This window comes from Triturus cristatus, chromosome 1_1, assembly GCF_964204655.1.
Source record: "Triturus cristatus chromosome 1_1, aTriCri1.1, whole genome shotgun sequence".
Taxonomy (NCBI): Eukaryota; Metazoa; Chordata; class Amphibia; order Caudata; family Salamandridae; genus Triturus; species Triturus cristatus.
In genome coordinates this window covers 401,439,653-401,466,687 of record NC_140579.1, presented here as the reverse complement: position 1 = coordinate 401,466,687, position 27,035 = coordinate 401,439,653, and the positions used below count along the sequence as shown (strand labels likewise).

General features: G+C 43.5%; 1 protein-coding gene across 1 annotated transcript in view; it reads left to right on the top strand.

The window, feature by feature from the left end:
- Positions 1-27,035, top strand: part of LOC146870310 (uncharacterized) — a 98,532-nt gene that overhangs the window by 25,833 nt on the left and 45,664 nt on the right. The window contains exons 3-4 of the mRNA XM_085642625.1: positions 9,716-9,856; positions 17,248-17,303. Coding sequence (XP_085498751.1) covers positions 9,716-9,856; positions 17,248-17,303 — 197 coding nt within the window. The remainder of the gene's footprint in view (positions 1-9,715; positions 9,857-17,247; positions 17,304-27,035) is intronic.

Genomic DNA, 27,035 nt, shown 5'->3' with positions numbered 1-27,035 from the left:
GACGCCGCTGGAGTCGTGTCGACGCCGTGAGGCGGTTCCGGTTCGGTCTCGGCGGCCTCGGCACAATGTCAGTTCTTTGACGACGCCGGCAGGCGGTTCCGGTCCGATGTCGGTGGCCTCGGTTCGATCTCGACCTCCGATTCGACGGCGTCGGGCAGTCTCTTCACGATGTCGACTTCGGGCGGCTCCGGTCCGATGGCGCTCTCGGCTCCGATGACGTCGGCCGGCCTGGCCTCGATGTCGACTTCCGGCGACTCCGGGGTGCGATCCTCACCCCCGACCTCCGGTGCTCCTCCTCACAGGCTCCGGGCGACTCCGGAGTGCGATCCTCACTCCCGACCTCCGGTGCTCCTCTACCTCGGTCTCCGACGACTCCGGAGGGCGGACTTCACTCCTCCGATGACGCCGCTCGCTCGACCTCGGTTCACTTCCTCCTCGACCTCTGGTATTCCTCTCGACCCCCGTCGGCGCCCTCTCACGACCTCAGGCGGCTCCGGGTACGACGTCTGCTACTTCAGTCAGCGCCGCTTCTCCACCTCGGGCTCCAGGTCTTCAGGCTACTCGACGCCGGACTCCAGGGAAACCAGTTCTCAGGTCAGAATCTTGCTGTTTTCTTGGTTCTAAGGCCTGTTCCTGCTGTCCAGGTCCTTAGGATGGTTTTCTTCTGTCTTCTTCCCACACAGGGCTATAGGCTGGGATCCATCAGTAGGGACAAGTATCAAGGGTGGGTTTATGGACCCCACTCCAGGCACAAGTTTCCACCCCTGCTGCTTCACTCCTTCCTCCTTCACTGTTGTGCTCCTCTCTCTTCACCAGTCAGGTGCCAACTGCCAGCTCCAACTGCCAACTGCCTCTCTTATCCTCCCAACATTCTAAACCGCCTCCAACTGTCACAGAGTTCTGGAATCTCCTGGAATGTTCTGGAAGGTGCTGGTAGGTTCCAGTGGATGCTGGTGATGTCACAGGTGGCCACCATTTTGTGCTCCAGGCCCTCAGACAGAAGTTTCAGGGGTAGCTAAAATGGCTCCCTGAATCTGCAGCAACACGATAAAGTCTGGTGGTTCCCAAAAAGGAAAAAATTCAAACAGGGTTTGAGGCAAAAGTGGGACAAAATAAATAATGATGAGGAGGGACCACCCAAAGGGCTGACAGGTCTAACAAATCCTTTTTTACTTTGTTGAAGAAATATGAAACTTTCTCACTGATCTCTTCAGTGTTTGAGATATCAAGTGAGGTTGGGCAGGTTTTAGTCCTTCTGACCATATCGAAGAGCATTGTAGGTTAGTTTTTTGCTACGTTGATCTTCATTATGTAGAAGCTTGCCTAGGTTTCAAAGATGTGGTTTTTTTGTATTTGTTATGCCTATTTGATAGAGATTCAAGGTTTTGCTTTCAAGGATTTTGGCACCATAGGCTCAGTAGCACTAAGAGTTCTATTATTTTGTAAACAATTGGGTCAATTTGTTTTTGGACCCGGGTCTTTGCTTTTTGTTTGTCCTCATGTGGATTATTTGGTGCGTAGGGTGGAGCTGGAGGAAGTGGTGTGACAAATCTATGTACCTGAGGTTTGGATCTCTATCCTTCATTTTTCGAAGATTAGGAGGTCAAAGATCAATCCCTTTTCACATGTGGGTGTTGAGAAATATTCTTTGAGGTGACTGTTGATCAGAAACAGAGACAAGTAAGATAGAGTTGTATCATTTTTTTCACTGAAGTGTGCACAGAAATACCCCAAGTAGATATTACTTTGGGGTGGAACTGTTTGTTCTTCAGTGAGTTTTTTCAAGTGTCAATGAATAAAAGATTTATATCTGGAGTAAACGATGTGGGATATCACGACCTTCCTTTCTAATGTTTGTGTCTTGATGAACACCACCACCTAGCGCCACCCCCTAATTTCCTATCCTAAGCAAATGATTCCAGATCCAGAGGAATGAAATGGTCAAGAACTGGCTGAGAGGTATTTGTAAGCTAAGTTTCTATCAAGAATAGTAAGTCAGGGTTTTTGGTCTATTTCATATGTGTGATTTTAAGTCAGTCTTTGGCTACTGACCTACAGATGTAGAGCAGGCATCTGGAAGAGAAAGATCCATTTTTTGGGTGGAGTCAGAGTAGATCGGAATCAGAATGAGATTGAATTCACACTGTGTCTGTTATATTGCTGTACAATTTCTCTAGTTCTCAATGACTGAGAATTTGGAGACATGCTAGCTACAGTTTTAGGATTCATTAGTGTAGTGAGATGTTAGCAGTTCTTTAGTGTTATTCTCTAATAACACTTGATTCTGTCTTTTGGAGAGTGGGTTACATATGGCCTTGTAATTACCAGAATAAAAGTAGGGTGAGCAGGAGAGTAGGGGAGATTCAGTACTGGTTTCAAGCAAAGACATTGTGTCACTCATGTTTGTAATGGAGGTTGTAATGGATTTCAATTCAGGCAGAAGAGAGTCTGGTTATGCAGCTAGAATTCGAATTACTGTTGTGCGTGAATGTTAATCGATTTTGGAGGATTCATAATAATTGGAAAATGTGGTCAATTAGTGTTCTAGTTGTGCCTGTGCAGTGGAGTTTAAGAGTGATATTGGGGTATTAAGTTTCAAAGATCAAGCTATGGATTGAGAGAATGTAATGCAGAATAGGATTTGTGTTGGTACCAGTGGAAGAGTGCTGCTACAATGATGATGACAAATCAGTTGTAAAGGAGTTCCTAAATGAGAGATGCCTCTACAAGTATTAACTCCTTGAGCCACATGTTTTGATTGGAAGCTGACTTGTTTGTTCCTTGACTTACGGAGTGCATGGTGGGTCCCTGTGTGTATTCTCTCAAGAAAAGTGGAAAGGTGGAAGGGATTGGAGAGAGGTGATAGATGGTAGGATGAGTAGGAGGCAGTGAAAGCGAGGGAGGGACAGAGGATGATGCTGGAAAGCAGTTTCTGTGAGTGAAGGAGGAACTTGAATTGGTCGAATTGAGTGAGAATGTCATTTGCCATTTGATTCATAATGTGCCATTGTTAAAAATGGAAGCCTGTATCTTGCCTTTGAGCATTGAATGGATTTTAGCAAACTCGGATACTTTCAGTTCTGTTGTGAGGGTTTCCTCCCAGAGAAGGTTAGTGCGAGTACGAGGGAAGAAGAGTAGGTCTTTTTTCAGGCAGCACTACAAGCCACAGTGATATGGATCAGCAATGAGAATTTACTCTTCACCTTATATTTCAAGTTTTTACTAGCTTTGTTATAGTGATTTGGAGCAAAGAAGTATTTTCAGGAGTTTTTACTTTGATGTTGGCAGTCGCTTGAGAATTGAAGAGCTGTCTGTGTGATCCCTCATGCAAGGAAAATTAGTATGAACCTTGGGTGTATGTTTTAGTGGGAGTAGATAAATGGTATTGTAGAAACTTTGTTATTGCAATTATTAGAGCTACCTTTTGGGTTGAGTAGAACTCTCAGATAGCAAAGTCAAGTTTAAATAAATAAACGCAACCCCAATATATATTTTGATTCTTTTTTAGATAACCTGTCAGCATTTGCATCCTCTATTGTGTTTAGCAAATCACTAATTTGGAAAAGTCAGCTAGAAAAAACTGCCTTTCTTAACAAATGTGTTTTGTATTAGAGGCAGAGCAGCTCTCTTAGTATCACTCTTATTCATTATATCGCATTAATACATTTTTATTACTATAGTTGGAGACTTTCACAATCTACTTCTTCCAAACCTTTTTCATTCACATTATGAATTATAGTTCTCTCTCCATTGAAGTATAAGCATTCGTATAGTTTTGCCCACGTGCGGGTTTGCCGGAGCGCTTCTTCATAGAATATCTTCTTAAGTGTAGAAATTTTCCTCTCTTCAGGTAGGCCTGCAGAAACACTTAAGAAAGAACAGAATGTGCAGCCTAGAAAGCAGGCTACATTGGAGAAATAATTCAGATTGCATTTACAAAAGGGTTAAAATACCAGTGACTGTGTAATTTTCCAGCAAAAATTTCATAAACAGCCTAAATCTTTTTCTCAACCCCTTTTTTGTAAAGGTAGAATATGAACAATAGAAGAACAGTCTAGCCCTGTAGACTGCCATTATGTGAGTTTTAAAACAGTGTCTGCTCCTTTAAAGACTCAGGGGCAGATTTACAATAACTGGCGCATCCCTGCATATCAGCAGGGATGCGCCAGTTATTGTGCGTCAGGGTTCCGCCACCATGGATGCGCCGCATTTACAATGCAAAAACGGACAGATGTGTGACGCATCTGTGCCGTAAAGGCAGCGCTTTGCTGGACGCAGCTCCAGCAAGGCTCCGGGGTGCCCTATCTTTGAAATGCTGCGGCAATCCTTACGCCTGCTTCAAGCAGGCGCAGGGTTTTGACGCAGCATGGGCTCAAAAGTGACTGAGTGAAATCTTGTAGATTTCACTCAGCCACTTTTAGGAGGCGTTCCTGCGCCGGAACGCCCCCCCTGCGCCGGAACGCCTACTTCTGGCGCAGGGCTTTACAACGTGACGCATCTCCCAGATGCGTCACGTTGTAAATACCCCGCAGCATGGCGTTGGTTTTGCGCCGCTGCTGCGTCACAAAAGTGACGCAACGGCGGCATAAAAGAGGCGCAAGGGGCTTGTAAATCTGCCCCTCTGAGGCCAACAGTATCCTATCATGCCTAGCAGGTGGCAGTTAACTCAGTTATTTTTTCCAGCCTTTTAGGCTTTTCTTCTTAAACATTCACTAGTGGAATCTTGTTTTCTTTTTGTTTCACTCAACGTCTTTCACCATTCTCTCACTTTTTAAGCCTTTTCTTATAGAATTTTGAGTCATTTTGTCCAGAACTATGCCTTGTCTGTTTGATAAGTGCCCTGCCTGTGGGAGGGAGAAGGCCATATGAGACCCTCACAATGTCTGTATTCTCTTCCTTCCATTTACGCATGTCCCTGAGCAGTGCCAATACTGCAAGAAGTTTTCTCGCCGTACCCTGAGGGAGAGAGAGAAAATTCGCCTTCGTGGCATGGAAGAATGGCACAAGCAGAAAGTCCGGTCTCAAGGTGAAACCTCAGAGCGAGGAGAGGATTAGTCCTCTACCAGGGCTCTTACATCTGCCTCTGAGGGCCGTGAAACAGCCAAAAAGAGGGCTAGTCAGATAACGGCATGCCCGGACAATGTCGAGGGATTCGACGTTGCAACCACGTATGGCACCGACTTGCTCACCGTTGAGGACTGGATCATTATCGAGGAAGAGATGCAGATTGATGTTGAGACAAGGTAGACATGCTCAGTTGACGCGCTCTGCAAGATCAACATCAAGGAGTGTTTCAACAGCGAGGAGATCCATTGATGGAGGAGTGATTCAACATCGAGGCATCGAAGGAGATCACTGTCGAGGAGAAGGTCTCTGTTGATGTCAAAATCCCTCAGAAGAAAAGAAGAGAAAGAGGATGCAAATCGAATTCTTACCTGATTCAGAGTACTCAAGGGCCTACTCTCCTACCTCCCCAATAGTACTTCCAGATTCTCCGTTTACTCCTCCACCGCCTCCTCCTCCTCCACCACCAACGCCGACGCCTCCTTTTACTTAATAGTTAAATACTTCAGTTCTTATCCTTTGGGGCCCAGCCTGGCCCATAAATCTGAGGAGGCACTGCTCATTATCAGGCTCAGCTATCTGCAGCCTGACAATAATAATGTACAGTAAACACAGCATTACCTTAATGTTAAAAGAAAGATGTGGCCATGTGCTTATTTAGAAATGACCTCAAGGTTTCAAGCTACTTTAAAGGTGTCTGGGAGCTACTGATAGCTCCCAATCAGCTGTTTGGAGACACCTGGACATTTTGTAGATCCTTATCCTTCTGACAAAACAACTCTAGACTATAATGGCCTACCTAGCTACTGATTCATCAGCCCTCTACCGGTCATAAAATAACTGAAAAAGCAGTTGCCACTTGCTCACAAGAACAGAACTAATTAAACTATTTTCAAAATGATAACCCAGTTTCAGACACAGCTGCTGCACCTAAATAAGTCCTATCCAAATTATGAATGATGCCATTCTCACCACAGACGCACTGGTACTCATTAAAAACAAGTGTGTGATTCTAGTCCCAAAAAGACGGTGAAGTCTAAAGTGAGGCCTAATGGCTTTACTGTTTGGGAGGTGGATGGAACCATTCTGTTTACTGTGTTGATAAGTGAGAGGGTCAAATTTATTTCTGTGCCTGGACGTGATTAGCAAACATTAATTTTTTCGTGAATTGGGAATTATGAAGTTTGCCATCTAGGCCTTGACAGGCAGGAGCATTGGGTTAGTATGTATTTTCAGTTATAAGGTTTTTTAATTAGAGCTATGTTTCTGCCACATACATGGGAGCTGATACAGTTTCCCTCTCAAAAAGTGCGCAGTCTCGAAATACATTTGGGGGCATATCAACAAGGGCTTTATCTCTGCTTTTTTGGCTTTAAAAGCCAAAAAAGCTGAGATAAAACTAGCGCCCTATCAACAACAGGGTGCTAACATGCAAATTTGCATGTTAGCACCCTTTTACTCCACGCTTCCCCTTGCATCTCTAATGAGATGCAAAGGGGGCGTTCCAGAGTAAAATAATAGGAGATATGTCGCTAAGCGACATTTCTCCTATTAGCAAGAATATCGCTAACGCAGTTAGAGACAAAAAAAGCAGCGCTAACCGCGGTTAACGCTGCTTTTTTACGTCTGGTATTTTTCTGACTTAGCCATGATATCCTATGAAAGGAGGATATCATGGCTAAGTTTGTCTGTCCCTATCAACAAGCTAACGTGAGATTATCACTGGGTTTCCAGTGATAATCTCACGTTAGCCACTTAGCGTGAGGATTTTTATCGCTATTGAGATAAGCGTTGCTAATAGCACGCTATCTCAGCGATAAAAATCAACGCTAGCCGGCGATAATTATCCTAGCGCTAAGTGCGCTTAGCGATAATTATCGCCGGTTGTTGTTGATATGCCCCATAGTGAGTGGGAACCAAGACTGAGCCCTGAAACCCCAGACGTCACGAGAGCTTTTCCAGCAGTTGACTTTCGAACCTTTACCAACTGGTGATTATTTGTTGGAAAGGATATGAACCATCTCCGCACATGGCCAAAGAAATCCATGCTATGCGCGAGAGTCGAGATTACATCTCTTCTCCGAGATGTGAATCCTGTGTATGGAGGAACCATCCTGAATTCACATTACATTTCCTTTTCAGTAAATAATTTTTTCGCGGGGGGGATTAACCCTGGTTGCAAGACAACTTGCCAAGAAGAAGTCTATGGGCCAGATGTATGAACATTACATTTTGCGAGTCTATAATAGCGAATATAGCGATTCGCTATTCTAGACTCGCAAAATACAATGTATGTAGGAATCTGCTAATATTTTGCGATTCCTACAAATTCCTTATTTGTGACTCGCAAATTGCGAGTCGCAAATCAGGAATGGCTTTCTATTAATTTCTATGGACCAAGAGGCCCGTAGGAATGAATGGGAATTGCGTGCACAAATTGCAAGTACCCAATAGATACCAGCAAATTGCGCACACAATTTCAAGGGTGCAAGGGTTCCTAAAGGACACCCTGTTGCACCCCTGAGATGTGCATGTGTGCACATATGGCACACATACATGCCCTAAGGGCATGTATGTGCGCCACATGGCAAATTTGAAAAATGCTAAAATGTGCATTTTTCAAGGTAATCGCAAATTACCACCAACTTGAAGTTGGTGGTAATTTGCGATTCCTTACAGCAATATCACAATTTGCGATGGCTACAAGAATAGCATTTAGGGAATCGCAATTTGCGATTCTCTAACTGGCACATGCATCAAGCTCGGATTTTGTGAGTCCTTAATTGCGAATATTAAGGATTCGCAATTAAGGACTCGCAAAATCCTATGCATGTAGGAATCGCTATAATAATAGCGATTCCTACACATTCCTTATTTGCGAGTCGCAAATTGCGAGTCGCAAATAAGGAATAGCTTCCCATTCATTACTATGGGCCTGCAGGTCCATAGGAATGAATGGAAAATTGCAAGCGCAATTTGAGAGTACCAATAGGTCCTCGCAAATTGCGCATGCACTTTCAGGGTGCAAGGGTATCAAAAGGACACCCTGTTGCACCCCTGAAATTGATTTGTGCACATATGTTGCGCACACACATGCCCTAAGGGCATGTGTGTGCGCAACATGAAACTTTGAATAATGCACATAAGTGCATTTTTCAACGGTTTTGCAAATTACCATGAAGTTCAACTTCATGGTAATTTGCGCCCCCTATTATCGAAATCGCAAATTTTTTTACTTTAATGCATTGCATTTAAGGAATCTCAATTTGAGATTCCTTAAATGCAATCGCAATTTAAGTAATCGCAATTTAGAGAATTGCGATACCGGTTGCAAAGGGGCAGATTCTGAGAATCTGCCCGTTTGCGTCCGGTGTTTCTTTTGATGCACGTGCCTGTAAATGCTTGCGCAAAATAGGGAATCGCAAATTTTGCGATTTCTAATTTTGCAAGTTGTTTTTTCTCACCTACATTGCACACAGCTAAATTGCGATCGCAATTTAGCTTGATACATCTGGCCCCATGTTCCTTGAAAAGTAACACTCTACTGCCAAATAGATGTCTTTGGTGAAAGAATCCACCCTTCCTGAAAAATGAATCCTCCATTCACAACCCTCTTGTTGCAGCTCCATTTTAATGGGCAATGATTTCTACATTACTGTGAACTATTTATCCATTTACAATACATCAACTCTTAAGGGGAGATGGCACCAACAGAACAAAGAGTGTACTGAATCTATAGTCATAGGGGCATATGTATCAACCGAATTTTTAATCGCAAACGCTGCGATTCGCAATAAACAGCGTTTGCGATTAAAAATTCGCAAAACGGGATGTATGAGGCAAATTCCCAGCGCTAATTTAAGGAATCGCTAATTTAGCGATTTCTTAAATTTGCGTAAGCATTTAAGAAATCGCAAATTGCGATTTCTTAAATGACATGTAACACGCACCAAAGCAGTGCGAATTATCCTTAAGAAATCGCAAATTACCACCAACTTCTAGTTGGTGGTAATTTGCGATTTCTGTTAAAAATGCACTTTTTGGAATTTTACAAAGTGCCACGTGGCGCACATACATGCCCTTAGGGCATGTATGTGCGCCATATGCACACACATGCTCATTTCAGGGGTGCATCAGGGTGTCATCATGACACCCTTGCACCTTTGAAATTATTCTCAAATTGCGATTAGCAAATTGCGAATCGCAATTTGAGAATTACTTCCCATTCATTCCTATGGGTCTCCTGGCCCATAGAAATGAATGGGAAGGTATTCTTTAATTGCGATTTTGCAATTTGCTAATCGCAATTAAGGAATTTTAAGAAATCGCAAAAGTTTTGCGATTTTTTAAATACATCCCGTTTTGCAATTCTCAAATAGCGATTCTTTAAAAATCGCTATTTGAGAATAGCAAATGGAGATGTTGATACATATGCCCCATAGTTCCTAACTACATTTAATAATGTATTGGAATCTGTATTGATGATTATTTCACTGACTATTAGTCTCATGCTTTTTCCTATCTACTTAATATTCACAATAATAATCCATTCTAGCTAACTTGGTGATAAATACGAAGAAATGTTTATTGTCCTGGATTACTAAGGATCCTCTTTATTTTCCTTTCCTCCCTATCCTCCTCCCTCATGCAGCTCAGCGCTCCGCTCAGGAGCTGCCCCAGGTGGAGAGCTACAACATCACTGCCTGCTCTGTCGAGGGGAGGGAAGAACTGGTTCTTTCTGGCTCCAATTTCCTCTCTGAGTCAAAGGTCATCTTCCTGGAGAAAGGTCCTGGTATGTAATTTGCATCTATTTTCTGATTAAATTACTAATCAGAAATCTGTCCCGCTCAAGGGTAATATGCTTCTACTGCTACCTAGTTCACATCCCGCACGTTGATGGTGGAATGACGATATGCCTTACTGCAGCAACCAACCTGAATTTTAACACATTTATTTAGACGATCTCTTTACCTCCCTAACAGGTGTAACCCCAGTGCTGTCAGCCAGCAGTGTACCCAAAAGTGATTGAAAATTAGTACTCCGCCAAATGGTGTTGCTATTTTAAAATACATCGGGGCAGATTTATGTTTCCTGGCGCATCCCTGCAAATCGTCAGGGATGCGCCAGGAAAGATGCGTCACGCAAGTTTACCCTTGCGCCACCACAGATGTGCCGCATTTACAATGCAGCGCATCGTGGCGCAAGGATAAACAGATGCGTGACGCATCTGATGGTATAAGGGCGGCGCATTGCTGAAGTCGTGTCGCAAGCACGACGCAACTCAAGCAATGCTCAGGGGCTGCCCATACTGAACATGCTGCGGCATGCCTTACGCCTGCTTCAAGCAGGCGCAGGGTTTTGACGCAGCAGCGTCGGAAAAGTGACTGCGTCACTTTTCCAAGGCTTTTTGTGACGGAACGCCCACCCTGCATACATTAAACTTGACGCAGGTTTAATGTGGCGCAGGGCTTCACAACGTGACACATCTCCCTAGATGTGTCACGTTGTAAATGGGCCGTAACTTTTACGCTGCCGCTGCGTCACAAAAGTGACGCAACGACGATGCAAAAGTGACGCAAGGGGCTTGTAAATCTGCCCCATCTTATTTATTCTACAAGGTTGTTCTTCCATATGGAGAGTTACACCACTTCACCACTAGGCCGAAAAATGTATATATGTATCACCACCTCCACCAATATGTGCAACCAGGGGTTCAGCATGAGGCAATTGTTCCCAGACTTTTAACATAAATGTGAATTCTTCAATTGTCACCAAAAAGCGTTCCCAGAGGTTTTAACATGAAACATTATGCCCCCCACTACTCATACTAAATTGAAATATTCACATCTTCAACTAATGCTAAGTTATGCTCCCACTAGTTTTAATGAAAAGCTGAATACTTCCAACTTCTGCCACCACACTGAAATGTGTCCCACTACTGCCACCAAGATGCACTCCTAAAGTTTAAAGATAAAACATCCCACTTCCTACTTCTGTCTCTTAAATGGGATATATCCAACTATTTCCTTCAAACGGTGTTCCCATAGGTTTATGTTGAAGTGAACTACTCCTTTCCACCATTGGCTTAAAATATTCTGTATGCAAGCAGGAGGCTCATTTTCTCTGATAGTAAACTGGAACGTTCATTGCTATTACCAAACTGAGCTGTAAAGCACTTTCATCCTCATGTTCCAAGACTGACTTCTCTCATCAGCCTTTTGCTACCCTCTGTTTTTCACAAATCTGTCATATCTACTAAATCCCTGGATTGAATGCTCATGCTGGCACCCCTCTAACCCTATCCTGAAAGCAGACTATGGGCCGGATTAGAATGGCGGTCTGCCCGACATCCAGAGCATTGGTCCGACTGCTGGATTACAATGCCGGTGGTCAGAGCGGTTTGGGCTGGGGGAAAGACTGCCACCTCCGACAGGCTCAAGGAGCCTGTCGGACGGCTGTCCTAGCCTAAATTCTACAATGGGGGCGGTGCCTACGGAGGCACCGCCCTAGAGATTATGATGTTCCTTTCCCTCTGCCTTTACATGGCAGTCCCACTGCCATGTAAAGGCAGATGGAAAGGGACTTTGGGGGTTCCTACCAGGCCTGCGCTCTGGGGCCAGGGGAACTCACCAAACATCCATGCACCGTGTGCCAGGCACCAGATGGCGCCTGGCACACGGTGCATGGATGTTTGAAAACATGCCCTTTTTTATTGCGGCTTGTGCTGTGGCCCTTTTCCAAGCTGCAGCTCAAGCCGCAAAAGAAAATAGAAAAATGCATGTTTACGACCACCTACACGGCGGTTGTATTGTAATTGGGTTGTCGGGACTGCTGACTCCTTGTTGGACGGTCCCGAGCCCGAAACTATGGCAATCAGACACTCATCCGACTGACATCGTAATGAGGCCCTAAGTATCAACCATGTCTGCCACAAAACTGATTGGTATCCCATTACTATCCTCAAGCTGATAGTGCCCCTTACCTTTTCCTTTGTTATCCGCAGAGTCGCTAAGAACAAATTCTTGAACATGCAAACCTCACTTCTACCTGAGAAGGCTAAATATTTGCAGGCGTATGCAGTAAGCAAATAAATAGAGAATCCTTATTTGCAATTTTTAGGGACTCGCAAATAAGGAATCGCTGTTACCTATGCATGATAAAATAAAGAATCAGTAAAAATCGCTAAATATATTAACGATTTCTAAATAAAGAATCGCTAATATAGAAAACCTACAATTAGCGAAATCGCAATTAGCGAGATCGTAATTTGCAAGATCGCAATTAGCGAGTTCGCAATTTTAGCGAGTTGCTTTAGGAGCAGGCTGATGACCTCACAACCAGGAAGTCAATCAGCCCATGCTGCATTCTATGCCCAGAGGAAGTGAGAGCTTCAAAAATACAAGCTTTGTTTTGCTGATACCTGCATAGAGCAAAAATGGCCAAAACAACATCAGACAAGGGTGCAGTGGCCAGGAAGAGAACATTAAAATACAGCGAGAGGGAACTAGAGTACCTCATTGAGGAGGTGGCAAAGAGCCATGATAAGCTTTTTGGGAAGCTCTCACTAAAAGTACCTGAGGCTGAAAAAAGAAGAATATGGAACAGGATTAAGAACAAAGTAAATGCTGTGGGGGTGACACACAGCAGTATAGAAGATTTAAAGAAGAGATGATACGACCTGCGTAGCCGTGCCAAGGAGCGAATAGCACAAAGGCTGAAGAAGGCTAAGAGTACTGGAGGAGGAACTTCAACAGTCCCAGACAACACAGCCCTGGAGGACCTGGTTGAGGGCACTATCCAGCCAGAAGCTGTGTTGGGAGTAACGCAGCTGGATACATCCGGGGCGGCCAGTAGTACACAAGGTAAGATGCATTAAAATATACATATCAATGTACATAGTAATTATGCACATTCTGTAAGTAAAAGCCACATTTACAGCAATTAACTCCAGTCCACATTTTACATAGAAACCCAAATGCATTATGGGAGTTGTAGGCTGCTTAGCCAAATTGGTAGTCAAAATCAACATTGTGAGCCAATATTTCCAAAACTGCATTACAGTAAGTGATTACAGACAGTGAGATCTTAAGAGTAAAGTAATTTTAATGTGGCACAACATTAGCTCCAACACAAATTAATATTGCACTGTTTCACACCACAGATGCTGAAGAAGTAGACACTGATGACAGTGAATGTGGAGACAGCACACAGGCCACTGCAGAGACTGCCGTGTCGACACCTGTGACACCACCAAGCATATCCCAGGCACCCCCAAGATGCAGGGCCACAGTCACAACTCTGCAGCCAATGGAGACAGATCAGGATCCTGAAATAGCTCCTGAGTCAGGCCAGCCGAGTGTGAGCCCCACAACTACACCTCAGGCACATACCTGGATGAGACGAAGACGCAGGTCAAGGGCCCTCATAGAAGCACAGGAGGCACAAACTCCAAATGTGTGGGGTGGCGTGGAGTTCCAGATGATGAGGGTGCAGCGCCTGCAAGCACGACATATGGGAGCTATAAATATGCAAATGACAAAAATGAATAAGAACATATCAGTCATGGCAAATTGTGTGAGGGATCTGACTAAAGCAGTTGTGGAAGGCAACAGACAGACAAACGCAACAATGCAGGAGCTGGGTCGTGTGATGCAGGAGGGACACAACACACAGAGGAGGAGGCATCGCCAGTTCATGATGCGCTTGGCTGGCTATACCAGGTCAAACAACAAGTTATGCACCACCACTGCACTGCTGTCACGTAGGTCGGTGGCAATGCAAATAGATATGGGCCATTGTTGTGGGGATGTGACCAAGGCACTTGGCCAAATAACTACTGCCGTTGAACAGCTCCAGGCTGGTACTGGTGGGCTCAGCAATGTTACAGGGGAGGAGGGTAGTGAGGAGGTATCCAGCCTTAGCAGCATGTCTGCACCAGTCAGCACTGGCAGGAGGTGCAGTACCAGTAGAACAACACCTACGGTTGCACCCATGAGTGATGATGCAGATGCAGGCGAAAGACGTTTGGGTGTGCGTGGGACGAAGAGCTAAACAGAATTATACTTCTGGATTTTTTCCATGGTGACGTAACCATGTCCAAGACATTCATAGTGACTGAATATGAAGTCCAATATGCATTTAATTTGTCCTTTGGTGCATGCAGTAATTGTGCTATTAAGCACCATCTATGTTTACCTAAACACCACTACCTGTTCACGTGCAAGTAAAAACTTTTCAGTTCAAAAATTAAGTGTCGTGTCTCATCATTACATACCTCAGAAATAATGTTGGATGACGTCTGCATGTTTCCTTTGCCCTTCCGCTGAGCTTGCCAAATGCGCCTATCGTGGGTGTGCCGGGGGCTGGTTGTCCTCAGTGTCGGACACCTCTATGGGTATGCCTCTCCTTGTTGCTATATTATGCAACATTGCACATGCAGCCACTATCCTACAGCAGGTTTCCGGCTGGTACAGCATCGCTCCTCCAGTTTTGTGCAGGATGCGAAAGCGATTTTGAGCAATCCAAATGTCCGTTCGATCACATTACGTGTCCTGATGTGTGCTGCGTTGTACCTCTGCTCTTGTGGGGAGGTTCGGTTCAAGTATGGAGTCATGATTTAGTTACTCACGGCGTATGCACTGTCACCTACACGGTAGTAAGCAAAGTGTTAGTGTCAGGTATGCACTGCCATTTCATACTTTAGTCATGTGAATAAGTATATTTTTTTACCTAGGAGGTGTCCTTTGCCAAATTCCCCCCTGAGCAGACGTGTGTGAATGACACTATGTCGAAAGATGTATGAATCATGGGTGCTCCCAGGGTATTGAGCTACAATGTCGGTTATGATGTTTTTCGCATTGCACACTGCTTGAACATTGATTGAGTGATACGATTTTCTGTTCCGGAAGATATACTCATTGTCTGCTGGGCGACATATGGCTACGTGGGTGCAATCTATGCATCCGATCACATGAGGAAACGGGGCTACTTGACGGCCAGGAAGGATTTGAAGAACCGTGAAAGGGAGCTTTGTGATACCCCTCCAGCTACTGCCACTACCCCCTGGAAACTTCCTGACGCAAGTAGGTGCGGGCAGCATAGCACCTAGACATGTGTAGGGATGGCAGTGTCTGGCGCTGCATTAGTGGTTCCAATTCGGGTATTAAGTAATTAAGTAAAGTATCATTGCAGCGTTCAGCCTGTACTTATCATATATTTCCTCTACTGTTTGTCCCAACAAAGTGATGCGCAGTCGGAATATCCTCTCCTGTTTTCTCCTTCTGGTCTGGCCTGGCCTGCTGCATGGATCCTCATCCTACTTGCAAACATATAGGGGCAGATTTATGAGTTCTGGCGCATCCCTGCAAATTAGCAGGGATGCGCCAGAAAAGATGCGACATGCAATTCCCTCCCTGCGCCACCGCAAATGCGTCGCATTTATAATGCGGCGCACAGTGGCGCAAGGATCTGGTGATGCGTGTCGCATCTGATGGCATAAGGGAAGCGCATTGCTGGAGTCGTGACGCAAGCACGACGCAACTCCAGCAATGCTCGAGGGCGCCCTATGCCTAACATGCTACGTCACACCTTACGCCTGCTTCAAGCAGGCGCAGGGTTTTGACGCAGCATGGACGGAAAAGTGACTCAGTGATATCTTGTAGATTTCACTGCGTCACTTTTACGAGGCGTTCCTGCGACAGAACGCCCACCCTGCGGAGGAACGCCCACATAAAACCTAACGCAGGTTTCATGTGGTGCAGGGCTTTACAATGTGACGCATCTCCCTAGATGCGTCACGTTGCAAATAAGGCGCAACGTGGCGCATGGTTTATGCCACTGCTGTGTTACAGAAGTGATGCAACGGCGGCGTAAAAGTGTCGCAAGGGGCTTGTAAATCTGCCCCATAGAGTGATGCCATTGTGAAAGGCCTCTATGACCTCGTGGGTCAGTTTAAATACCCTTCTGATGGTTTGCAGCTGATAAATGCTTTTTTTTTTTTACCACCTGATTGTGATTCCCCTTAATCTGCACTTGCTAAATAGCGATTTTCATGGAAATCGCTATTTGCGATTTTACATGCATAGTATTGCGATTTATTTTAGCGATTCTTTATTTTCTATCGCATTTTTGTTTAACGCTAATAAGGAATCGCAATTTCTTGTTTCCCTATTTTAGCAATTCTTTATATTTGCAATTTTGATATTTTTGGTTGATGCATTTATGCTAAAATGCGCTCGCAAATAGCTATTCACTATTTTTGCGAGCACATTTTAGCTTGATGCATGTGCCTGTTGGTGGCCACAACAGTTAGTAAGTGGATGTTTTCCACCATAGCTGCACCCCGTCCACCCATTACTGGAGGGAGTAAAACAATACTTCACAAATGCCAGCAAGTAGAAATCTTTACCTTTGGTGGTAGTAAGATAGGGGAACTTAGCCTCAGCCATTTATAGCTCATACGTGAACCAGTATAAACACTGCTACAGTGCTGCAACCTCAGACACATGACTTGTCAGTTCCCTCAAAATGTGTAGGTTGTCTCATTTCATCCCTTTGTCATCTCTCAGACCCAGTGTTTCCCTTTTTCTGTGGAAAATATCTTTCTATCTCAATGCTCATGTGTTCAGTATCAGTGCTTATCCCCCCCCATCCCACTACACTTGTCTTTCTGTCCCAGCCTCCTTGTACCTTTTTTCAGTGTCCCTTTTTCCCTCTGTTTCAGGACACTTGCCTTCCTCACCTACCATTGTTTACCTAACCTTGCTTCTATATTCCACTTTCTTCTTTCCGGGGTTGCAGTTTCTTGTGTCTGTGTCCCATTTCCCATGTCTCTCTGTTCATGTATTGGTATTTCCTTGTATCTCCCCATTACAGAGTCTAAATTAACTAGTCCTGGGTCCAACGTATCTGTGTCCAGGGCTTCTTGTTCGAGTATCCATGTCCCTCTGGCCCAATGTCTGTGTGTCTGAAATACAACCCCCTTTCTAAAAACTGAAGGAATTGATTATCTACACCAAAAGCTGAGCTAAGAAGAGAAAGTTACCAAAATTGACTGAGAAGCTAGACAGACATGGCTGTATCTGTCTGAAGCCTGCTGTGCCCAATCTACACCTGCACACAGTGACAGTAGGGATGATGTGCTACATCAAGGAATGGAGTCTGACCTTTCTCCTTTCCCCACAGATGGCAAGCTGATCTGGGAAGAGAAAGCCGAAGTGAACAGACTCAAGAGCAATGAGGTGAGTTGGACACAGTGTGTTCCAGGTCAAGCAAAATTGTATAATGTCACCATAGTCTATTCCTGGACAAAAAGTACAATTTATTGACGGTAGTGATCCTTATATAGCTCGCCTCCACTATAAACACCTGTGGGTGTCCTCCAGAGCAGGATATCTGACAGAAACAGAAAGAAAGCTGGAAGGCAAGGCATGTTCACAGTCCCACTCATACCTAATTACTGCCCCCCATGCCCACTTAGCTTCCACTCCCAGTTCTCTTTCTTTCTGTCTTCTGTCCAGGTATGCATATGTAGGCTCAAGGGTGGGCATGGAGTGCGAGTTGTATAGAATGGGACTGTAGATCTGCAGTACAGGGATCACTACACTGAGTAAATGTGTATGTGCCCATCTCCACAACCCACATTTTGTAGACACATGGAAAGGCTTCCAGGACCTAGATAGGAGGTGGTTACTTAAACCTAAAAGGGTTTCACCAAGAATATTCAACACTAAGGTCTAACTAAAGTACGCTTTGGCTCTAGAATGTGCTGTTGGGTAGTCACTGAAGCCACCTTATCTCTTATTAAGCAACCACCACCATTTCCCATAGTTTCGTTCTCACAGCCACCTACATTGTGACTTAGTATAGGCCAGAAGGTGTGGTTGATGAAATGTTGCAAAGGAGGCAGAGCAAGAACTATGGGACTCTGAATGACTTATAAAGTAAATTGTTCTGGAATCCATGCTCTCGTCCTCCCTGACTTCTTAGCACATACCACAAGCAATTAAAATAGTGAAAGGTGGTGTTGTAGGGGTTGCACTTAGTGTTCATTTTAGTTTTCCTTTTTAACTTAGCATCTTTTTAAGATGGTGGTTTGAACATGTTTTCCACTAATACGAGAAAGTGCCACGCATGTATTCATTTTTGGGTAGCTGTTGTTCTATGGTCTATACTGTTAATTCCAGGGTCTGACATATTAGAACGTGATGTCCTTGCTTTATTTTGTGCTCATAGGAGACAGCTTTTTTATTCCATGATATTTGGCACAATGCAATAAGGCCAGTGTTTTATTATTTAAGCCGTGTCTGTCTTTAATTCGGTGAGAGGTACTTCACACCAGAGTTATCATGGAAGCTGCTGTGACTGAGATGCAGCTCTGCTGGCCCGATTCTCATCCTAAGAAGGAAGATAGCCACACAAGCAAAAGTTTGCCGGCCTGCACACTCTGATGGGGTGCATTTGTTAATGCACTGAGCCAGCTTCCTTGGTATTGGGTTAGATCGTTCCATCACGTCTGGCAGAATGGTACGCCTGACATGTCCTCGCTAGTGTAGAGATATTCGTGATGGGTAGGTAGAAGTAACATTAGGAACAAATAACACGGTTGAATTGTTTGTGTTTTTTTACCATTCTAATAATGCTAATAACAAAGATGTGTCTCACCTTTTTAATAATCGCAGTTCATGTTTTATTTACAAGGGATAGATATTTTCAATAAACATTTAAAAATGTATTATTGCTTCTCTTCTTTCTGAAACTTTGGGCATGCACAAGTAACCAATGAAAGTATTAGTTCAGTTTCAATGAATTCCTTGGGAATTACAGTGGACTTGTTTGAAGATACCAACAATATCTACAACTCTGGAAGTTTATGAGTGTAGGTGCAGTACTGTGAGCCTTGAACCAACATTTACTGATGATATAAGAAGACTCAGTCTCTGTATTATGAGGTTTTATTGATCTAATACACACTCCTACAAAATTTGAAGGAACTGTGTAACAGTGGAGATAACACATTAATGATCAGAATTTCAGTATACGCTCTTTGCATAACCCTAAGCCAGTAGAGGTATGACACTAGAAGTGACCAGAGAAAAAAACTGTCATGCTAGTTCTGTGGAGCCTGTGGCTCTCAATGGCAAGTAGTCGATCCTTGTCACAAGTATTGCTGTTGTCCATGAAACCAAAAGAGCCATATACTACTGAAAACTCACTGGAAAATCATGTATCTCCTTTCTGGGCTTAGACTTTAGGGGGTAGCATGATCAGACAATCAGGACTTGCAATTGGAGAGTGGTGGAGGAAGAGGTGTGGCGCCGCGGCCAGGGTGACTGCCTCCGGAATCTGGGGATCACGGTTCGATCGCCAGCGGCAGATTAGCCCAGCACCATGTGACTCTGGGCAATAGCTTGCTTAATCTTCCCGACGGCCCCCAGCGCCTAGAGACCCTTACGAGTGATTGTTCATGCTTTACAAATGTGGATTATTATTATTAGATAGAACCCTTTGTTCAGCTAGCTCACTTATCACTCACAGTAAAAACATATCCACAACGGTGTTATTCTTTTTGGAAAGACTTTTTTTTTTTACATTAAAGCAATATACCTAGGAATTTCAGGAAATCATACGGCACACATCTTTATTCTAAGATAAGTATCATAGATACTTGGAAGCAATCAATCTGACTCCTAAAAGCCTACATACATTCAAGACAGCGATGCAGTTTACACCTGTAAGTGAGAAGCTGCGGGCAAGTGCAACATTATTTTTTTTTATTAGATGCTGTTATGCAGTTGGATACCTTTCTTAGTTTATTGCTTAGATGGAGAACATATGACTTTTGACAGGTATTGCCTTGAGACCACACAATCCAAGATTCAAGCTGAATCAGGCAATGGGCACTGATAGGCTCTTAATTAATATTCATGAACACAGAATAGTCCCACCTACCTGTGAGAATCCCAGAAAATGTTAAAACAGGTAGAGAAAGAAGTATCCAAATAAAGATACAAAATATATGCAAACAAACAGAAAATATACAAAACCCATTATAAAACTGGAAAAGAGTCTAAAGGCACATGCACTGTTGATGAACATACTTCTAATTTTCTCTTTAAAAAAAGAAACACGCATTGGCGATACCAAACGTTCTGTCTTTAGAGGACTTTTTTACAGTAATATGAAACATTATAAGAAAATAGCATGGGAAAGGATATGCATTTGTGTGGAAGCAAAGAACTGTAGAATAATATTGGTGTAGGTTAAAAGAGCTTGCACTGTCAAGCGGGACTAAAATATCCATGCAGGTTAATGACTGCCTTCCTCCCGTCTGTGCTGCTGCCAGATTAACTTCAATTATCTAATTATCTAAGACACTTTAACAGCATTGCAATTCCAGATGTGTACCCCTGATAGTTCAAGCTCAGAAAACTGGATAGATAAACAAAATGATCACAGCTGTGTGGAGAACATGCTTATTTTTTGTGTGAAAGCACACATCTGCCCAATCAAAACATGTTCTCCTGGCTAACAACATGTGGGAGGAGCCAAAGCCCCTCTCCTGGTAATTGTCTGGCAACAGCTCTGCTGTCAAGCAAGATTATAGATATGATATGGAAATGATGCTATAGTCATGCAGGCTAACAGTTGCAAGGTGACCATAGAGGCACATGAGCCTTCACAATTCTGATCAGCGACATTCAACAAACATAGATGGAGTGAGTCACTGAGACATGGGTCCTCACACCTCTTGTTTGCCTCACTCAGGGATAGAGATTCAGTGGTGGGTGCCGAGGCACATGGTCCATCATGTGTCTCACTGCCACATGTCACTACAATCTTCAGTTGAGTTGGGTAGCATCTCAGGCCTCGGATCTTGCTAGTTGCAATCTTGTCAGACTTCATTGCTGGACGTTAACTCTGGTCTGAATCAAGCATGTTCTGCATATGCCAGGTGATGCACCACCTTTATTTTCTTCAGGGTTTAGAAGATCTTGTCCTCAGTTTTGGACATAGTGCCCACCAATCCAGAGGAGACAGCTAATGATTCTTCCTTTAGTTTCAGCTTTTCTCCACACAGGTGTCTAGAGCTCTTCTAAGTTAAAAGGTAAACCATGGATAAGATTAAGAGTTCAGCTTATACACAGCAGAGTGACCTATGCATTTAATAAAGAGAACACTCAAATTAAAAGTTGGCTATCAACTTTTGGAGGGAGCCAATCTTGTCAAGTTAATTTGCCTCTGGTATGCCACAGCTCCTTTGCAACCAGGTTACCAGGAAACTGTGACTTTGCTTTTGTGGGTAAGTTCCATACCTCTGGCCCATCAGAGGCTGTTGCTGGGCTAGTGCCTCTCCAGTATTACACGACATACAATGTAGCAGATGGGGCAGGATTCCCATCTCTTTTTAAAGCATGCAACTTTGTCCGTGCCTTGACCATTGTCATGTTATGTTATGTTATGTTATGTTAAGGGATTTGTAGCGCGCACAGCTACTCAATAGAGTGTCCCGGTGCGAGCCCAAGAGTCACAGGAAACCAAAGCGTAGGAGAACTAGAAAACAGGCTAATTCAACAGGAAAGTTTTGAGTTTTTTCCTAAACTGAGAAGGATTCTTGAGATGACGCAAATCCAGAGGTAGGGAATTACAGTATGTTGCGGCAAGAAAGGCCAAAGAGCTACCCCCTTATGTTCCAGTCGAAACCTGGGAACAGACGCTAGGAGCATGTTCGAGGAATGAAGAAACCTGCCAGGAGTATAAAACTAAAAACGTTTCCTGAGATAGGCAGGGCCATACTCGTAAAGTGCAGCATGAGCAATGGCCACAGCCTTGAACATTATACTAGCTTTAACTGGCAGCCAGTGTAAGTTACGCAAGCGTTGCATAACACTGGAGCACTTAGGAAGATCCAGAAGAAGACGGGCGGCAGCATTCTGAACAACCTGCAATTTGTTCAAAAGGTAACAAGACCAACGTACAGCGCATTCGCATAGTCAGTGCGAGAGGTGACCAAAGCACGGATAAACGTTTCTTTAGCAGAGAGAGGCAACAGTGGCAAGAATCTGCCGAGGAGTTTTAAAATACCAAAGCAAGTGCCAGTGAGTTTCAATCTGGTTACCAAAACTAAACCATCTAAATGACAAACTCTATTGGTGAGCAACATAAAATGTCAGGGGCATTGTGACAAGTGACTTCTGCACAAGAAAACATACCAGGTCAGTCAGATCAGGAGCACAATGTCACGTGGACACTGTGCCAGGTATTTTACTCCTTATTACCATGCATGCGAAATGCATGATGATTGTCCATGCTGCTCCACTTCAAACCTTATTCATATTTCTTAAAACTATAGCTACTGGCTGAAATGAGAATACAATAGTTAAAGAACAGACTCTCCTTGCTCCTAGTGTGAATCAGGAAAAACAACTCATCCACCTAAGATTAGTGGCCTTGCAGGCCATTTTCCAGGCTTAACGCATCCACACATAGCCAACAAATGAGCAAACTTGTAAAATACTTACTACTTATAAATAAGGCTTGGCACTAGGAATTGAAAGTCCAAAAACGTAGGACCTACCTTATCTCAGCAAAAGGCTCCTTGGATATACACAGTGTAGTTCAGTAATTCTCTCTCCTAGCTGATGGAATCAAACAAGAATGTTGCAATCCAATAAAGTAGGTCTACATTATAAGAAGATATAGACCCCAAAGATTTGTGCATGATAGAAGAGAAGTAAGGACTTCATTCAGATCCCATTCATGAGACATGTTAAGCTAAGACACAATAGCTGAAAGTAATGCTCACAAGAGTCCACTTTGGTTCCTGACCTTGTTGATGAGAGGTACAGGAGTTACATCACTAAATTTGAAGAGCCACTAGACAAAACTCCTAGTTGAAACTTAATTAAGACGAAACATTTTGGACAAAATAAAATAATCAACTACTCAAAATCTACCTTATCTCATTAAAAAACTTCCCAGCAACAGATGTTTCAATTCAGTAATCCTCCCTGTGATGCAGTTGTCAAGAGAAATATTGTCTTCCCAGAAGAAAGGGGTAAAGCACAAGAAAAAGTAAGCTCAAAGGGAGTGTTGTGTAGGAAAAAAAGAGACGAATATGAGTAAAGGCCGGGGACCTCCCATAGGAAAAAAAAAGGAGTTAGATGAGAGGGAAATGTAGTAAGACGGGTGACAGTGGCAAAAAAGCAAATCACGAGAGAGGGAAAACTAGGGTGAAGGAGAGAATAGAGAGCTATAGGGGCATCTCCACCCATGAAAAGTCCAGGTAAATATAAACCAACTTTAATGAGATGGGCATTTGTCTAGTTGTTTTATTCAGACTGGGTAATGTCACACTATTTGGAAATGTTATCAGAATTGATTTGTCAGCGGGGTTGGTCATTGTGGCTTCCATCACAATTTTTGTTGTCCAGGTCACGTAGTGCTATAGGTGAGACCCAATATGAAATTATCAGCCAGTTGATACATATCACTTTCTAATTGTTATTCCTAAAACAGTGGTACTTTTTAATTAGTAGTCAAGATGTTCGTATGTGATTAAACTGTTCAGGAACCAGTCCTTCAGTGCCAGCAGTGACATGGAGAGATGGCAAATGAGGCCCTTCTCTGATATCATAATGAAGATATTGATCTAAAATGTAATTGGGAACGGTGTTCCCTGAGAGCTGAAGCAGACCTGAGTATTAATGCTTCCAAAATGGGGGGTTACTGTTCGTAATAAGGCACAAAGTGTGTCAAGAGGAGAGAGAAAGAACTTCTAGGTGCTGAACTGGTTATGAGGGACAGTCAACAAGAGTGTTTCTTGTTGCCCTCACACATCCCCGGGGATGTCATGCTTCATCATCGGGCGGGTGCTTCTTGTTGGGCCAGCGCTGCTTTGCCCTGCGGGTCCCTCGATTGGTCACTTCAGCAGAGATCTTTTGGTTTTTCCCACCTTTTGATGAGTGTGAGGGTGTCCTACTGGGGTGGTGAAAAGTGAGTGTAGAAATGAGTAAAACTGGCTAGGGGATATCGCACTGAGTTTAATATAAGGATTCCCCCCGTCAGATTAAAAAACCCGTAGGTTAGCACTACTATGGGGGTAGCAATGTCCCCTAGTAGCTGAAAAAAAGAGGTCAACATGTTTCGCGCCCTTAATGGTCAAATTGATCCTTGGCGCTCTCTCAGGACCAAAAAACAATGGGAAGGTGGTAAACCAACCCCACGTGTGATCTCAGGGTGAGTGGTAGCCCTATAATAGAGTGGTACCCAATTGTGATTAATATCACTGGTGGTTCGACCTAATCATCACGTTAATCAAATTTCATGGGTTCACACAAGGCGAAACGCACAGTGGCAGGGGTTTTGCTGGGTGCTTCTTGCAGCACCTACCCTCGACCCTGCGTGCCCGAAGCATGACATGTATATTGTATAATGCTTTGATGCCATTTTGGACCTAGTTTTTGCTCTATGAACAATGATGAATTAATATTTAGGAGATGGCCACATGAACCTGAAGGAGACACTTCAAGAAAAGACTCTGAATCAAAAACTCACATTTTGTCAGACTCTTATCAGTGTCTGAAAATAACAGAGAGAAACATGTACAAGACTCAGGTACAGGTAAAAGACCACAGAGGAGTAACTTTTTCTCCCTCCCTTTGGATTTTCTTATCTAAGGAGGTCTAGCAGAGATGTGTCTAAGACTGTTGGATCCCAGTACTGGGCCAAGTATCACCTCTCTGTTTTCATTCCAGGACCTGGGCTTAGATATTTTGGGAGGAGAACCTACTAAACAAAACTGTGTTTCCTATTAGTCTTAAAAGACTCACCAGGGCTTTTGTCACTAGTAGATTCTGGTATATGTTCAACTGTGGGATTGGTTTTCATGCGACTCGGAAGTGTTTATGGCATAAATAACACTGGTTTATTAAAATTAATAACAGAAGAGGAACATTAGGCTGAATTCACTGACGGATCATTTTTAAGACGCATGGTGGATAAGGCTGTTATGCCATTGTGTATCCTGTTCGGACAAGTATCGATCTACTCAGGACCAACCCAGCGCAAGTTCAGGAGGCCTTAGCATTTTGTCACTGCCTTTGCCATCCTCTGGATTTTACACTGGTTTGTTTGTGCCCTGAAGAAAGTGTACGGCGTTGTCCATTTGACACCAGAACGCACGCAGTCACGAAACAAGCACTAGTACTTAAATGTCCAGAGGACATCAATATGAAGTCACAACAACTCCATGATAAGGACTTGGTTACAGGATTTGGGAGATTTACAAAATATATATATTATTGGTGATCAGTGAGAAAAAGATGCTACCATATGTACTCAGATACAACATCCATATGCACTGTTGATGTACACGGGACTCGAAGAATGTTTTTACGTGAGGATGTAAGTGGTGTGTTTGTGGTATGAGTGTATGACAATATATAATACAATGAAACTGTGACAAAGTTGAATTGTCTAAACAAAATCTAACAGTAATTGAGGTGTTATTTCAAACTGTTCTTTTAAAGATGAGGAAATACTCGAATAAAGAGATATCTAGGTAGTCTTTTTTGATTAGTGATTCAGTGACTCTCTAGCGGTGGAGGAGGCGGGGCGTGTGTTTGTTTTTTGGTTTCTGTCTTCTCCGGTCCCGCTCCTCATTATTTAATCAGGGGCCCTGTGTTTCTGCAGTTGAGTAAACTAGTAGAATCTCCTTCTCTCCCTCCACATTCTTTCTCAGGTCCCCTTTTGAGCCTCAGTTTCTCCATTATTTTCATTTGTATCAATGATGTGCCCATTATATGTATCTCCCAGCTTCCATGCAGAGGTTGGTTTCATTTCTGTAAACCTTTACTTTTGCAAAGTTGTGAAGACACCTACAGACTACCTCTTACACCTCCTGATCTTGCAATTTTCCTCAATCTGACATTCCCCGGTGTACTCACTGATTACCATTGTCATGTTGTCTTCATATTACTCATCTACCTTGTTGTAATTGCCTTAATCTTTACCTTACTTGGAATTATGCAAGATAGGATATTTCAAATTGCAGGATATAGCTTCTTGGATCACTTTACCACCATACTCCTCTGAAGTTTATGATGCCTTATGACCATTTATTCCATGAGGCACTTTCCCAGGGGAGCTTAAGCCATAGGCGGTCGTTTTTTTAAGGTGATAGACCGTCTCCTCTGTCACCAGGGATTTATGGCAGTAGGGAGAGAGCAACAGGTGCAAGAGGAAGAAAAGAGAGTGCGAAAGAGGTAATGAGAGTGACTGGAAAGAAAGAGAGAGACGAAGGGAGCAGGACAGGTTTGACATTTTTTGCCATGGTTGATTGTTGCTACCTATATGGCTAACTAACTGGTCAGCGCAGCTCCCTTTGTTTCATATGTTCTAGTTTTAAGAGTTAAAAATTCTGCTTGTGGCGCACTTTACTGGGGGAAGAGTTGCAAAACAGTAAGGTGCTAATAGTGCCCCCAGACTAATGTGCTGAAGTATTGGTGAGGAATTGACAGAGACTAAAGTGGCAACAGTGTTTAAATGGTATGGTGGTGGTGCTTCACAGACGTAAAGAAACTGGAAAGCCTGTAGTTTGACCTTTTTGTCTATCTATTAACACTTTCCAGCATGTTGTGTCATGTGCCTTATAATGTGTATGTATTCATGGTATGCCCTTAGCAGTTCTCACAACATGCAAAAGAGAGATTTTGATAAACATATGGGCATGGGAAAAGATTAGAGGCCTCTAAATTGGTGAACAGCCCCTTGTCTCAGACCCCTGTTTACATTCTAGTAAAATAGCACAGATGACATCTAATACTGACGGCCAGTCACCATTCCTCAATTCTTCTTCTAGAGCAACACTCCAATCCACACAACTGCACCATCTCTCTGCTTCCGAATCATACCAACAAATACTGCCAGGCGGCCAAGCTGTCAACAGGTTAAGACACTTTTATCCAGCTTTA